Source organism: Panthera pardus, unplaced genomic scaffold (assembly GCF_024362965.1).
Source record: "Panthera pardus isolate Hobbes unplaced genomic scaffold, ASM2436296v1 HiC_scaffold_2, whole genome shotgun sequence".
NCBI classification, from domain to species: domain Eukaryota; kingdom Metazoa; phylum Chordata; class Mammalia; order Carnivora; family Felidae; genus Panthera; species Panthera pardus.
Genome location: NW_026526765.1, coordinates 1,093,623 through 1,108,185, shown reverse-complemented (window position 1 = coordinate 1,108,185; position 14,563 = coordinate 1,093,623). Strand labels below are relative to the sequence as shown.

General features: G+C 62.8%; 1 protein-coding gene across 1 annotated transcript; it reads left to right on the top strand.

Annotated features, from left to right (window-relative positions):
- The first annotated feature begins 9,231 nt into the window (after window positions 1-9,231).
- LOC128778347 (basic proline-rich protein-like) lies at window positions 9,232-11,064 on the top strand. The gene is given in 4 exon segments (XM_053907636.1): window positions 9,232-9,820; window positions 9,823-10,194; window positions 10,239-10,374; window positions 10,419-11,064. Coding segments are annotated over 4 exon segments (1,743 nt in total).
- Window positions 11,065-14,563: the final 3,499 nt, after the last annotated feature.

Sequence of the window (14,563 nt, the reverse complement as noted above, 5' to 3'; positions counted from 1 at the left end):
ACTCCAGAACCAAAGGGAGATGTTGCCATTCAGCACATTCCGCGAAACAGGGCACGGACCCACCATAACACAACAGTGAAGGTCACAAGCACGCAAAAGGCATCGCACACCCTTAAGGGAAAACAAGGTCCAAGAAAAACGGGCAGAAGGCACGGATCGGGAGTGTCCGAGAATCGGCACTGAAGCGTGACCGAAGTCACTCCTGGTCAAGGAGGTGAGAACGACGAACAGATGAAGCACGCGTCTGCCCATCAGAGCTGCAGACCTTAGGAAGGGAACGCTCTCTGGTGGGGAGCACGGATTCCGGAGGCCGTGGGCGGTGGCATGGCTGCAGGGACCAAGCGAGCCACCTTTACGCAGAAGACGCGTATCCTCCCTGACCCCGTGTTACGGCATCCTTAGTGAGACGCTTGCGCAGAAAGAGGACTCCATAGGGCCGTTCCCAGAGCAGCGTCTGACACGGCGAAGAGCCGGAACAAGTCTGGCATCCCGCGGGGTACGTGGTCAGGTACAGGCAGCCACGAGGCCACGGGAAGACAAACGACTGGGCCGTGAGCCACGGACACAAGCGAGTTTGAGCCGCACGGAGACCGTGACGGGGAATCACCCCGAGCACCTGCCGTCCACACCTCCTCTCCAGCCTGTGGATGCCACTGCTTCCCAGGGGGGCTCCGTGGGTGGAGGGGGGACCCCCAGTCTAAGCTGGTTTCCGGGCTTCCAGGCCTTCCACCCTGCCTGAGCCTGCATGCGCCCTCTTCTCCCGCCCTGAAGGACGGCCTCCTGTTTGTGATCACTGTACGAGGCCGCTCCCCACCGTTCTCGCTGCCCCTCTCCCGGGGGGCCGCAGGGCCCACGAAATACTGGCACCCACGTGCAGGCATTGCTGCTTTACTACTGAGTTCTGGCTGACGTACAGTGGCTTAGTGTTACGTGCACAACGTGATGGCTCGTTTGTACATTTTGGAAGTGTTCGCGATCGGCGTCGGGCACCACACGTACCCGGACACCTGGTGTGTGTGTGGTGAGAACTCGTACGACCTACTTCTCAGCAACTTTCAAAGGTGAAATACGGTGTCGTTAACTGTGGTCGCCGTGCATACGTTAATGCCCAGGACCCGCCTCCTGTAAACCGGAAGTTGGCGGTGCTAGACGCCCCCTCGCCCACTTCACCGCCCCCGCCCCCGCCCCCAGCCTCGGGCCCCCAGTCCTGCTCCGGGTTTTGTTCTCTACACACCACGCGTAAGTGGGGATCGGTATTTGTCTCTCCCCGACTCACGGGTCTCACAGAGCACACTGCCTGCCCTCTGGCTCCATCCACGTCGTGGCAAGTGACAAGATGTCCTTCTCTTTCGTGGCTGAGTAGTCTTCCCCGGGGTAGACACCCCATCTTTGCGCGTTCGTGGCTCCCTCCCTTGGGCCGCCTCCATGCCCTGGCTATGTGGGCGTGGGGTGCAGAGAACTTTCCAAACGAGTGTCCTCATTTTCTTTGGGTAAACACCCAGCAGTGGGATTGAGGCATCATAGGGTCGCTCTGTGTAATTTTTTGAGTAGCCCCGGTATGTTTTCCTACAGCATGTTCCTTTCATCTTACGGCGTGAGCGGAGACGATGGGCACGTTCTCCTTCCGTTTCTTTATCCCTTTGGTGCGTGTGAGCTTCAGGTCATCGGTTTCCCCAAAGGAGGATCTCTTGCTCGTCTTAGCCTGACGTGGGCAGGCCCTGCCACTCCCTGCTCCTGTCAATAAAGTTTTATTGGAACACACCCATGTTCCTTCATGCGTCTGGGGATGCTCTCACGCTGCATGGGCAGACCTGAGCAATTGTGTCAGAGGACCTGAAACGTTTGCTCTCTGACCCTTTACAGAAAACATCTGCCAACCCTGTTCTAGAACACTCTGCAGCAAGCACAGCCTCTGGCCCCAGGAGCCCACGTTGTATGTGAGTGTATGTGACGGTCAGTTCAGTAAGCAGTGCAGAGAGGATCTCAGGGGCCTGGGGGTTTCATTTCAGCTCTAAAGACCCTAAACAACATTTACTCATTTTCTTCACTTTATTTATTTATTTTTAGCGGGAGAGAGAGCTAGCGGAGGAGGGGCAGAGGGAGAGAGAAAGAGAGAGAGAGAGAGAGAGAGAGAATCCCAAGCAGGGCCAAACCATCAGCACAACGCCCGACGCGGGGCTGGAACTCACAAACCATGAAATCATGACCTGAGCTGACATCAAGTCGATGCTTAACCAGCTGAGCCACCCAGGGGCCCCAAAACTTGGTCATTTTAAAAAGTCACCCCGTGTAAATAAATAAAAAGAAGATTTGAAGAAACCGTCATGACCTTCCCGCCCTCCCTGTAGCGCTTGCTGTTCTAAACCCGACTGAACGCATGTACTTTTCATTCATATCACCCCAGGCGTGCTGTTCGGGGACACCCCGTGGACCGTCTGCACACGTCCCCCAATCTCACCCGACCCTCCCTTCCTGTATGCACACTGGTATGGGTTTCTGTTGCTGTTGCAGAGTTTAGATCTTGAAATGACGTGCTTTCCCTAAACTTAAAATTTAAAGCCTTTAAGAGCTCACAGACCCAGTTTTCTCATGGCAGTAAGACTATTCTTTGGGAAGCGTGTGAAGGGCGCATCGGTCTTGTGTTTACAAAAACGTCCCTTGTCGCACAGAGAGCCTGCCCGCGGTCTTGTCCGTCTGAGTGGCCAGGTGGGCTGCAGGCTAGTAGCGTTTTTTTACCGCGCGTTACGCGCCAGTCAGGTTGGGGAAGGGCTACAAACGATGCAGATGTAAGAGGGACGTGAGTTGACGTGTCCCCTTGATTGTACCTCCAGTGCTCTCTACTGGACGTCAAGGGGGCCCGGGGAAGGCGGTGGTGGGCTGATGCCTGTGGCCGCCGTGACAAGTTACCAACTCGGTGGCTCAAGGCAACAAAAATTTATTCTCCCACCTTAATCAGGGTGATTTCACCTCAAGATCCTTAGCTTAATTACATCTGCAGGGACCCTATTTCAGATAAGGTCACACCCTGAGCTTTCGGGTAGCAAGGACACTAATTTCATCCACTACGAGTGACAAAGAATATTTTTTGAAAATAATTTTAATTCATTGCTAATAGATAATGTATCTGCACTGTTCAAAATGCAAAAGACTCCTGAAGATGTGGTGGTCAGTGCGTGTCTTGAACTCCAGCCCCAGGCCTGTCCCCGGAAGGCAGCGGGATCATCAGTTAGGTCCTGTGAACGCCCAAGCAGATCCCTGGGATTCCTGTCCCCTTCCCGCTTCGCACGCCCATCCCAGACCTGGGGATGCGTCCGTACGGGGTGCCCGCAGGCACCCAGGGCCAGCCCCTCTCCCCCTGGCGCCTCTGCCCTTGGCTTCCTCTGCCCTTGGCTTCCTCAACAAAATGGGATGGGATCACGGAAGCCTCGTTTCTGATTCGGGGCCTTTTTCTGCACCTACAGGAATTTTTATTTCCCCTTTCCTTTTTTAACGAGTTAAGCATTTTGGCCATTTGAGCATTTGTAATGAGGCTTGTGATTCCCAACTAGAGGTCAGTCATTTTCTTCCCTCCGAACTTACCATTTTTCTTTTTTTAAAGCGTGGGGGAAGGGAGAAACGTACAGAACAAAGAGGGCTGCTGCGCGTTGCGTGAGAAATTGACTTTGGCTGTGTCAATACTCAGAAACAGAGCTGTCAGGAAGCGTCCCCGGTGGCCCAGGGGTCCAGCCGAGCCGCCCCCACGTGCGGGCTTCAGACAGATTTCCGCCTCTGGCCGCACCATGAAGGATTCGTCGTCTTTTCCTCAGAAAGGGATGCGTGTTTCTTCTTACCCAGTGAGGCCGTTATACTAAACACAACATGAGTCACTGCAGAAACCCCGGCGGGTCGTCGGCTGCCCCGGGGCGTCCAGGCTGTGGCTCTGTCCTGAGATTTCCGTCCGATGGTGCAAGTGCTCCCTCGGTGATCGACAGCACGGACTCACCTACTGGAGAACGAAGCCGTAGGTTTTGGGTTTTTCTTTACTTGCCACTTTTAACAGTTTATTTACCTAATGTGTTGTTTGAGGTAGAATAACGGGGGGAGACTTTTCTGGTTGGTGAATCACATGCGATTCTTCGTGTATTTATCCGCTCACCCAAATACTTGCTAAGCTTTTATTTTGCCTCACGTACGGTGCTAAACACATGGTGTATATGTGGATTCGTGCCCTAAGACAGTCCTGCCTGAACACCCAAAGACGTGCAGTCAGCTATACGTTCTGTCCACCGCAGGAGACGAGGCTGGAAACGGCAGCGGCTTAAACAAAATATGCAACGCACTGCCTCGTGCTGGAGGAAGGCAGGCGAAGGCATCTCTCAGCTGCTGTCCGTGTCCGGTCTCTTTCCATCCTCTCCCTCACCGACAACCGTCCGGGCTCGGCTGCCATGCCCACAGTAACCTCAGGGCACAATATGGTGGCTGGGGCCCCCGGTATTACATCCCACGTAGCAAGCAGACGGGCAGGGAGGGGCTGGGGGACGAACCAGACACTCGGCCCTGGTCACATCCCTCCCATCCTTTTAATAAGCAGCTCTCTCTGACTCATCCAACAATTGGCTAACTTACCAGAAGCTACCCTGGGCTTCGGAGGAGGAAAAGCACAATCTTTCAAGGTGTGTGAGGCTGGGGAGGGTCTGCTGCTGGGGGGGGGGGGGGGGAGGGGGGGGAGGGAATTGGCGCCCAGCCCGTAGTGGCTCACGGTGCTCACGTCCGTGTCCAGGACCGTGGGCCGCGGCCCCCTCTGTGCGAGGGAAGGAAGGGCTTCACATCCAGAACTCTCAGTAAACCCGCTTATTACGACCGCACACGCTAGGATTCCAGCAGTCGGGTTGGTTTGACGTCCTCGACGTTTTTATTGGAAGGGCCTCGCACGGCTTCTCAGTTCGCGGCATCTCAGTCTGGTCTGACCCCGGACTGCCAGTGCTCCGCATTGCGGGTTTTGCTGCTGGCTTCGTTCAGGATTTAGTGCAGTTACTGACGGAGTTCGGGGATATTATTCTGGATCCTCCAAAGCAGGCTTTTCCTTTTTCTCTTTTTCTCTTTCCACATTTGAGCTCCGGTTCGACTCTGCTGAGAAACCAAATCAGCCTCGCTGTCGCTGCCAGAAGCCGGTGGCGGGTCAGCCTGGAGGCGTCTCACAAGCGACGAAAGACGGGGAGACCGCACACAGCCGGCTTCTGCCCTGTCTCGGCTGCAGGAGATACCGGGCCGGGGCTCAGGGTCCCGGGAGGCCGATCTGTTCTCCCCTGTCCCTGCCTCCCTCCCCACCCCTCCCCCCAAAGCCTAAACTTGGCTTCTGGGCTCTCCTCCATACCTTCCCCGGCCTCCTCCACCCTCCGAATGGCCATTTGCTCAGACGGCACCCTGGCGAGTTCACCTGTAAGCCGGGACAGCACCGGCCACCCCAGGGAGCGGTCGTGCACCCGCGTGTGAGTCCCAGCCATCTGCCACCCCTCCCCCTGCCCCCTCCGTCCCCTCCGCACTGAGTGGCTCCTCCACCAGCAGGACCAACACCTTTACTGCATTTCCTGGGAACTGGGCTCCTGACAGCAGGGTCTGGAAGAGGCAAACGTAGGAGCCACGGTTCACGTGTCCAGCCAGGTGACCAGCCCAGGTGCACGGACAGGAAGGGCGGTCTGCGGAGAGCGGGGAGCAGGGCAGGCACAGAGAGGCGCGGGGAGGCTGGCGGGGCCCACACTCCGTGCCACACCCGCTCACATTCGTATCGTATCCACGGGCTCCGCGCCCGGCGTGGGGCTTGAACCCACGACCTGCAGGTCCAGAGTCACTCGCTCCGCCGACCGAGCCAGCCGGGCACCCCTGCAGACCTTCTTGACCTTCTTGCTGGGATAACGTGGGAGACTCAGGAGTGGCCACGGTGGAGGGAGCAGGAGGGCACTCTTGCCCACCGTGTCCTGCTGGGCTACGGGCCGCGAACGGGGCAGGGGGCCCTCGGGGGGTGTCGGGTGGGCTGCTGGCTCTCAAGGTCGCTGTCGGGGGCAGCGCTCAGTGGGCTCCAGCCTCTGGCCGCCGGGCCATCGTGGACGCTGACCCAACCGTGATCTGGACACGGAGCACACACCTCCAGTCTGCCCGTTGCCTGGGAGTCAAACCCGAGGCGGGCGGAGACGTGACGGCCTCGGCGGGGGGAGAGGGGCCTCCGTGAGGCGCCCACGTGGGGGCGCGGGCCAGCGGGGCTGCCCTCAGCACGCACGCTCGTGCGTGGCTGTGAGCTGTGGCTGTGGGCGTGCCGAGCTCCCTTCTGCGCTGCTGGATCACCCCCAGGTGCCGGTCGTTGTCAAGGCCGCAGCGGGGCAGGCCACGGCGGCCACTCCCGGTCCACAACTTCACGAGGCTCCAGACGGCAGCGCGAGACGAAGCCCAGCGTCTCAGCCCAGGCGCCAGAGAGATTCCGGAGAAGAAAGCGTCAGGCCCTCAGAGCGGCGGGGCAGCCTAGTGGCGCGGCTCGGGGACGTCTGTCCTGCCCATTCCTGACGTGACCCCCCACGGGGGCAGGCGCGCAGGGGAAGGTACGGACAGCAGGACGCAGCCAGCGCCCAGTGCCCACAGAGAGAGCCCAGGGTGACGCATCGGGAGGTGGCAAGGGCGGGGCCGTGGCCGGATGTGATCAGTGCCCTCGCCTGAAGAGACCCCCACGAACCCGCCCACCCCCCGGGGTGAGGACAGGAGCAGGTGCGTCTGCAAGCCCAGAAGGGGACCCAGAGGGGACCCAGGGACGTCCAGCCTCTGGACCTCAGAGAAAGACGTGTGGTGCGGTCACGGCGGCCGAGCTAAGAAGCAGAGACGGGTTACCCAGGGTCGTGGGAGTGAACTCAGAGCGTCCCTGGGGTGCTGGCCGTGGGGGCCACCACCCGTGCGCACTGGCCAGCCCCTGGGGCTCAGCGAGTGAGTGCGTCCAGGCCAGCCCTACCGGGCCGAGCCTGCCGACTCTCCCCCCACCGGCCCCCGAGCGAACCCGCCCTGGCCTTGTCCTCACACGGGGTTTCAGGAAAGAGGCGCTTTAAGGTCTGTTACCAAATTCACACGGATTTTGAGGCAAAACTTCTCCTCCTTTTCCTTCTAATGCAACAACAGAGTGAATTTGGAGATGTTTACCCGGAGCCGTGGAAGCAGGCAGTGTGGTCGGCGGGGCAGGTGAAAGGGAGTGGCTCTGCACTCCCGGAGACTGATGGATGTTCCGTTTCTTCCCCATTTAAGGGCGTCCCTGCCACGAGTCCGCTGTGTGTGCGTGCAGACGGGATTTAGCCAGACTCCCCAATCTCTCTTTTTTAATAAACCAGCGTAAAGTAGAATTTATTTACATAATGCAATGATCCATGAAGGTTACCATAACACCGAGGACCACATTAACCGCTTGAGTGGAATTCATTAGAAATTAACTACCACTTAAATTAATTTTCCCACAGTCACAAGGCTGTAATGGCGGGAGAAGGGACCGTCCATCAGTGGTGCTGACAGGGGACCTGTCAGCACTGTTATTTATAGGTGAGTGCGTTAACCCGCGGAGCAGGTGCGCGGGGCCAAACTTGGAGCCTCCAGACTCATAAAAGGCTGCTTCACGGGCCCAAATTCCCCTTATGAACAAGTCCCCCGGCCTCCCTCGTGCGCCTGTCCACACGGGACAAGGGGCGGCACCAGGGACTCTGGTCACTACCAACTACAGCAGAGGGGCAACTGCTTTAGAGGCCTCGTTCTAGAACACGTGTTCGTACCAGCAGAGCTGGCCAGAGCCATGGCCTTTCCAGGAAGCACTGGGGGTGCCGGGCACAGAGCTCACAATCGTCCGCAGGGACTTGGGGGACACGGTCACCCCCAGGGGCAGGGACTGGGCTTGCGGGGACCTGCTGGGTCTCCTTTAGGACAGAGCATGTGTGCATGCACGTGTGTGCACACACATGTTGTGATGCGGCGTGCATGTGTGCACACGCGTGTGGCATGGCGTGTGTGTGCACATGCATTGTGGTGTGGCACGCACACACGTGGCGTGGTGCGCGAGTGTGGGTTGCACACCCGGGGCATTTGCAGGAGCCCATCTGAATTGTGAAACAGAGGGAACCTGCCAACTGGTTTCCCAGTACCCCGTGGGGTGCACGGGAAGCCGGCTCCCGGGGCCCCCACAGGCTCGCCCCCCAGGGCTACTGCCCATCCCCAGGCCCTCACTGGGATGACTGCGGTGTCCCCCGTGGGCATGTCCCAAACTGGGATCAGATGCCCCATTTGGAAGCAGTTGAGAGTGGTTGTCCTAGGACTGAGGACGGATAGCTGAGTGGCGGCCAGGCCACGGCCTGGAGGGGGAAGCGGTGGCCGGCCACGGCCTGGAGGGGTCCTTCGTTGTGCTGCGTGTATGTGCACGGGAGAGACAGGGAGAAAGCCGGGGACGCCATCCCTGCGGGAAGCGGTGTGGACCGTGGGGGCTCGTGGGGGCCGGTAACGTCCACGGTTACTTGCTGGGGGTGGGTGAGGGCTGCTTAAAAGTCCTGGGGAAGAAGACGGGAGGGGAGGCAGAGGTCTGGAATCCTCCATGGGGAAGTTCCCTCCGCCTGAGCGGTGAGCACAGGTTAGGGTCAAGGTCCGGGCTGATGCTCACAGCCGCCGTAAACCCCAGTGGTCCAGGGGCGGCCGCTGAGAATCTAGGGAGGCTGCCGGGTCCAGGAGAGGGTGGGATGGAGTGGGGAGCCCTGGCCTGGGGCTCCAGCGCCCCCGTGGGCCTAGTGCACAGCTGGGGGCTCCCCCGATGGGCCCGGGGTTCCTGTCTGTGCACGGCGAGCCAGTCGCCTGTCCCGGAGTGGGCCGGGGTGGGGGGCATTCTGGGGGCCAATGAGGACCAGCCCGAGGGATTTCTGCCAGGCACACAGCAGGAAGGTCCTGGGCAGCAGCGGGGCCGGCAGAGGTGAGGAGGGGCGAGGCCAGGGGAGCATCAGCACCATGTTCTGAACACTGCCCTCCAGAGCCGGGCCCTGTCACCCTGAAGGTCTGTGCAGCGCGTGACGTCTGTGCTCAGGGGGAGGCCTGATGGTGGTCCCCAGATCAGCCCCGGAGTGGTTTCTGGGCCCCCAGCCTGAATCCATTCTTTCCGGGAAACGGGCTACTGACGAAATGCCTTGTGCCTTCCCAGGGCCGCCCTTCAAAATTTAAACCCAACGTCTCTGGGAAATCCTGAGAAGTTCTGAAATGAGCTTCCGGCCAGTGGAGTATTTGCTCACGTGTGCTGTTGTGGGTGCCCACTGTTTGCTGCTTCTGGCTTCTCCTTCCCTGGCTCCCGACCGCCCCCAGCTCCCGGCCCCTGGCTCCCAGTCCCCCGGGCCGGCCCCCCAAACCCAGTCCCCCAGCTCCCTGCCCCCGGCTCCCAGCCCCCCAGCCCGGACCCCCAAGTCCCAGTCCCCCAGCTCCTGGCCCCTGGCTCCCAGTCCCCCGGGCCGGCCCCCCAAGTCCCAGTCCCCCAGCTCCCGGCCCCCGGCTCCCAGTCCCCCAGCTCCCGGCCCCCGGCTCCCAGTCCCCCGGGCCGGACCCGCAAGTCCCAGTCCCCCAGCTCCCGGCCCCCGGCTCCCAGTCCCCCGGGCCGGACCCGCAAGTCCCAGTCCCCCAGCTCCCGGCCCCCGGCTCCCAGTCCCCCGGCCCGAACCCCCAAGTCCCAGTCCCCCAGCTCCCGGCCCCCGGCTCCCAGTCCCCCGGCCCGAACCCCCAAGTCCCAGTCCCCCAGCTCCTGGCCCCTGGCTCCCAGTCCCCCGGGCCGGCCCCCCAAGTCCCAGTCCCCCAGCTCCCGGCCCCCGGCTCCCAGTCCCCCAGGTCCCAGCCCCCGGCTCCCAGCCCCCCGGCCCGGCCCCCCAAGTCCCAGTCCCCCAGCTCCCGGCCCCCGGCTCCCAGTCCCCCGGGCCGGACCCGCAAGTCCCAGTCCCCCAGCTCCCGGCCCCCGGCTCCCAGTCCCCCGGCCCGAACCCCCAAGTCCCAGTCCCCCAGCTCCCGGCCCCCGGCTCCCAGTCCCCCGGGCCGGACCCGCAAGTCCCAGTCCCCCAGCTCCCGGCCCCCGGCTCCCAGTCCCCCGGCCCGAACCCCCAAGTCCCAGTCCCCCAGCTCCTGGCCCCTGGCTCCCAGTCCCCCGGGCCGGCCCCCCAAGTCCCAGTCCCCCAGCTCCCGGCCCCCGGCTCCCAGTCCCCCAGGTCCCAGCCCCCGGCTCCCAGCCCCCCGGCCCGGCCCCCCAAGTCCCAGTCCCCCAGCTCCCGGCCCCCCGGCTCCCAGTCCCCCAGGTCCCAGCCCCCGGCTCCCAGCCCCCCGGCCCGGCCCCCCAAGTCCCAGTCCCCCAGCTCCCGGCCCCCGGCTCCCAGTCCCCCGGGCCGGACCCGCAAGTCCCAGTCCCCCAGCTCCCGGCCCCCGGCTCCCAGTCCCCCAGGTCCCAGCCCCCGGCTCCCAGCCCCCCGGCCCGGCCCCCCAAGTCCCAGTCCCCCAGCTCCCGGCCCCCGGCTCCCAGTCCCCCGGGCCAGCCCCCCAAGTCCCAGTCCCCCAGCTCCCGGCCCCCGGCTCCCAGTCCCCCGGGCCGGCCCCCCAAGTCCCAGTCCCCCAGCTCCCGGCCCCCAGCTCCCAGTCCCCCGGCCCAGACCCCCAAGTCCCAGTCCCCCAGCTCCCAGCTCCCAGTCCCCCGGGCCGGCCCCCCAACTCCCAGTCCCCCAGCTCTCGGCCCCCAGCTCCCCATCCCTTGGCCCGGCCCCCCAAGTCCCAGTCCCCCAGCTCCCGGCCCCCGGCTCCCAGTCCCCCAGGCCGGCCCCCAACTCCCAGTCCCCCAGCTCCCGGCCCCCAGCTCCCAGTCCCCCAGCTCCTGGCCCCTGGCTCCCAGTCCTCCGGCCTGGACCCCCAAGTCCCAGTCCCCCCCCCCCCCCCCCGGGGCTCCTCTGTCCCCTGACTCCCAGCACCCCCGGCTCCCAGGCCCCTAGCCCCGCCCCCGACCCCCCTACCGCCCCCACCCCACCCCCCACCGGCTCCCGGCCCCTTTCTTCCACGGCCGGCCTCTGATTCCTGCGCCGTTATGATTAGCCTGTACCGTGTGTTCCTCTTAATGCAGGGCTGTTTGCTTCTCCAATTCTGCAAACTGGAAACAGCACATAGCCCGAGGCCACCGGAATAATGCAGGTGTCACGCGTTAAAAAACATATTTGCTTTGTGTCCTCCGAGGACAAATGATAGACATGTAAAAATGTTTCCCCCGCTTTTCTTTCAGGGAATACTTAGTTTAGAATTAACTTCTGTCAGAGGAAACACCGTTCCCTGCGCAGGCCCGTGTTATTTCGCACCGCGTCTATTTTAGAGGGAAAATGCTGCCCGGTGTTTGACACGTGTGATTACAAGTTTACAGAACCCACTTGCGTTTCCGCTGCTCCCACTGTTTCTCTTTAGGAAAAGCTACTCATTAGAACCAAACAGAAGCTTTCTTTCGGGAGAAACAAGCACATGCAGGGGACTGGCTACCGCCAGCGGGGCCGGCCGAATTCCTCCGCGGGTCTGGGGGTACGGGCACCGGGGGGCTCGCGGGAGCGGAGGCGGCACCCCGCCCCGCTCCAAGACCCCAGACGCTGCCCCTGCGGACGGGGCACGAGAGCTGGACCCTCGCTGCCTCCTGGGACAACGCCACAGACGACCCCCGCGTCGCGCACCCACGCGCGCACACGTGCACGCAGACACGCGCTCACCCACGCGCCACGTGCACGCACGTGCACGCACCTGTGTCTACGTACACACGCACCCCGCCCTCTCGGAGACCAGGGGCTCACGTGGGACAGACGGCAGTGGACAGACAGTCTCCGGGGAGGCTGGACGGCACCACCGCCCGGCCACCCGTGGCCGTGGTCACCCAGCAGCTGCGGAGCTCGGGCCACGGGGCTGCCCAGGGGCGCTCTGCCCTGGCCCAGCCCAGGCTCAGTGCCCCCAGCCCGGCCAGAAGCTGGGTCTCCTGACGCCCCCCTGACCTCACCCTCTTCACAAGTCCCCGTCTGGCCTGACTAGCTCGGCCATAAGAAATACCACAGATCCAGAGGTTTAAACAAGAGACATCCACGTTCCCTCCGTCCTGCGGGCTGCACGGCCGGGATCGAGATTCCGGGGGGGATTCTCCAGGGGCCTCTCTCCACGGCGTGTGGACCGCTGCTTCTCACTGTGCTCCCCACGGACGTCCCTCTGTGCCTGTCTGTGTCCTGATCTCCTCTTCTTACAAAGACAGCGGTTGGATTGGATGAGGGCCACCCTCGTGACCCCATCTTCCCTCAGGTACCTCCTGAACGGCCAGTCTCCAACAAGTCACACCAGATTAGGGCATCGCCTATCAATTTCGGGGCCACTCAGTTCAGCCTGACATCATCCTTTCCATTCCAGGTGAAAGGAGTAGCCCGTCCAGCACAGCCAGGCACGGCGTGTCCACGGGCTCCGGGCATCCTGCTTGGCAAGGTCCGTGGTCACAGTGGGCACCGTGCCCCCGGTTCTCCGGGAGGGCCTGGAGGAGACGACTCTGTGCTCAGAGGCTCCAGGTAAAGGGGTACAGGTGCCATTGCCCTCCTCGTCCTGCCCCACCGCGTCCACAAATGGGGCCGGAGGGAGAGGACGCTCGGGAATGGGTGGGGGGTGGGGGGTGCTCACCCAGGTGCGGCCTCCCCAGGGAAAGAGCAGAGGCAGAGACCCTTCCAGACGGTTCCGGGCGGGTGGGCACCGGGTGAGCAAAGATGTGAGAGCCGTAGCTACGGGGATTCCGGACCCTCCAGATCCAGTGCCCGAGGCCCCAGACCAGTGAGCTCGGGTCTGCCGGGAAATCCTGGGGGGATCTGACACCAGAAAGGCCTGTGGGGCTTCAGGAAACACAGAGGAAATAGTGGCCCGTGAGAAGCGGGGGGACAGAGGCAAAGGGCCCAGAGCCTCCCTCCAGGATGTGGACAGGCTGCGGACCAGCCCGTGGACCCCCGCCCTCGTGCCCCCCACGGCCGGTTCCATTCCAGCGACCAGGCGGAGGCCAGGGCCCCCTCCGTGCTAGCCGGGAGATCAGAGCGTGTGCCTCACAGTTAAAGAGACGCGACACGAGCCAGACGCGGCCCGGCCACAGGCCCAGACACAGCACCAAACATTTCCCGTGGAACGACACGTGCAGACATAGCCGGCTTGCCGCCCGCCCGCCCTCAGTCTGGTGCCCGTCCTCACCCGGGAGCCCAGAGGGCTGGGCACTGGGCACAGGAGTTCTCTCCCCGCCCCCCGCCCACCCCCCTGCCCCGGGCGCGGACCGCCGTCCTTGCCGGTGGCCGGGGCTCCCTCGGACCTCGTGGTCTGTGACCCGCCACGCCTGGGGACACGGAGCGCCGCCACACGGTGCGCTCGGGGCCGAGCCACATGCATCTGGCACTGGCAGCGAGGCGGGGGAGCGGGGTCTCAGGGGCACTGGGCGGGGGCATCCTTTTTTTTTTTTCCAGCGGAGGTGAGATTCTCGCAGATAAAAGCAGTCGCTCTCAAGCGAGCAACTGCGTGGCATTTAGCGTGTCTGCAGTGTGGCGCAGCCACCACCTCTGTCTAGTTCTGGAACGTTCCACCCCACACTCCCCAGGAAGGAGCCCTGGGAGTTGATCCCCAACCCTCCTCCCACCCCCAAAATCACGGACTTGTGTTCCATCACTGAATTTACTTAGTGTGGACACTTCGTGTCAAAAGAATCAGCACGTGACCTCCGTGTCTGGCCCCTCGCACGTGTGTGTGGTCTGCAGGACATCCACACTGTGGCACCCACCACGGCTGCACCGCCCCCCTTACGGCAGATGGTGCCCCACGATACATCGTGGGTGATACGGCCACAGACAGACAGACGCCGGCAGCCGCTTACCCAACCTCCGTCGATGGACAGACACACACTCATTCGAGACAGCCGCTTACCCAACCTCCGTCGATGGACAGACACACACTCATTCGAGACTCCGTATTCAGTCCTCCCGGGTCTAGCCCTACGAGTGTGCTCACTGGGCCACACGCTAACCCCACTTAGCCTTTGAGGCCCCCCCAGCCTGCTTTCCACCGTGGCCGCCCCCTCACCTTCTCCCCTGTGGTGCATGAGGGCTCCACGTCCCTGGGCGGGGGTCTTCTGGCTATAAGCTGGCCACGTGTGGCGGGGGCTCCAGCGGGACAATTCAGGAGGTGGGAATCCAGGGAAGGGAAGGCTGAGTCCTGGGCAGGGTCCTCCGTGGGGTCCAGCGCCGTGGGTGTGGGGTCCGCCTACAGGCTCTGCTGTGGGACCCGGACCACAGCTGTGTCTGCGTTGGGACTGAACAGCCCCGCTGACGCCCCAGGCCAAGCCTGGCCATCCCGGCTGACGCCCTGGCCTCCGATGACACTCCCGGTCCCTGCTGATGCCCCCGGTCCCCAATAATGCCCCAGTCTCCACTGACGCCCCAGTCCCCGCTGATGCCCCCGGTCCCCACCGACGCCCCTGCTGGCCTGACCCGGCCAATGGACCTGCGCTCAGGCCCTGCTGGTCTAACGGGCCATCGGA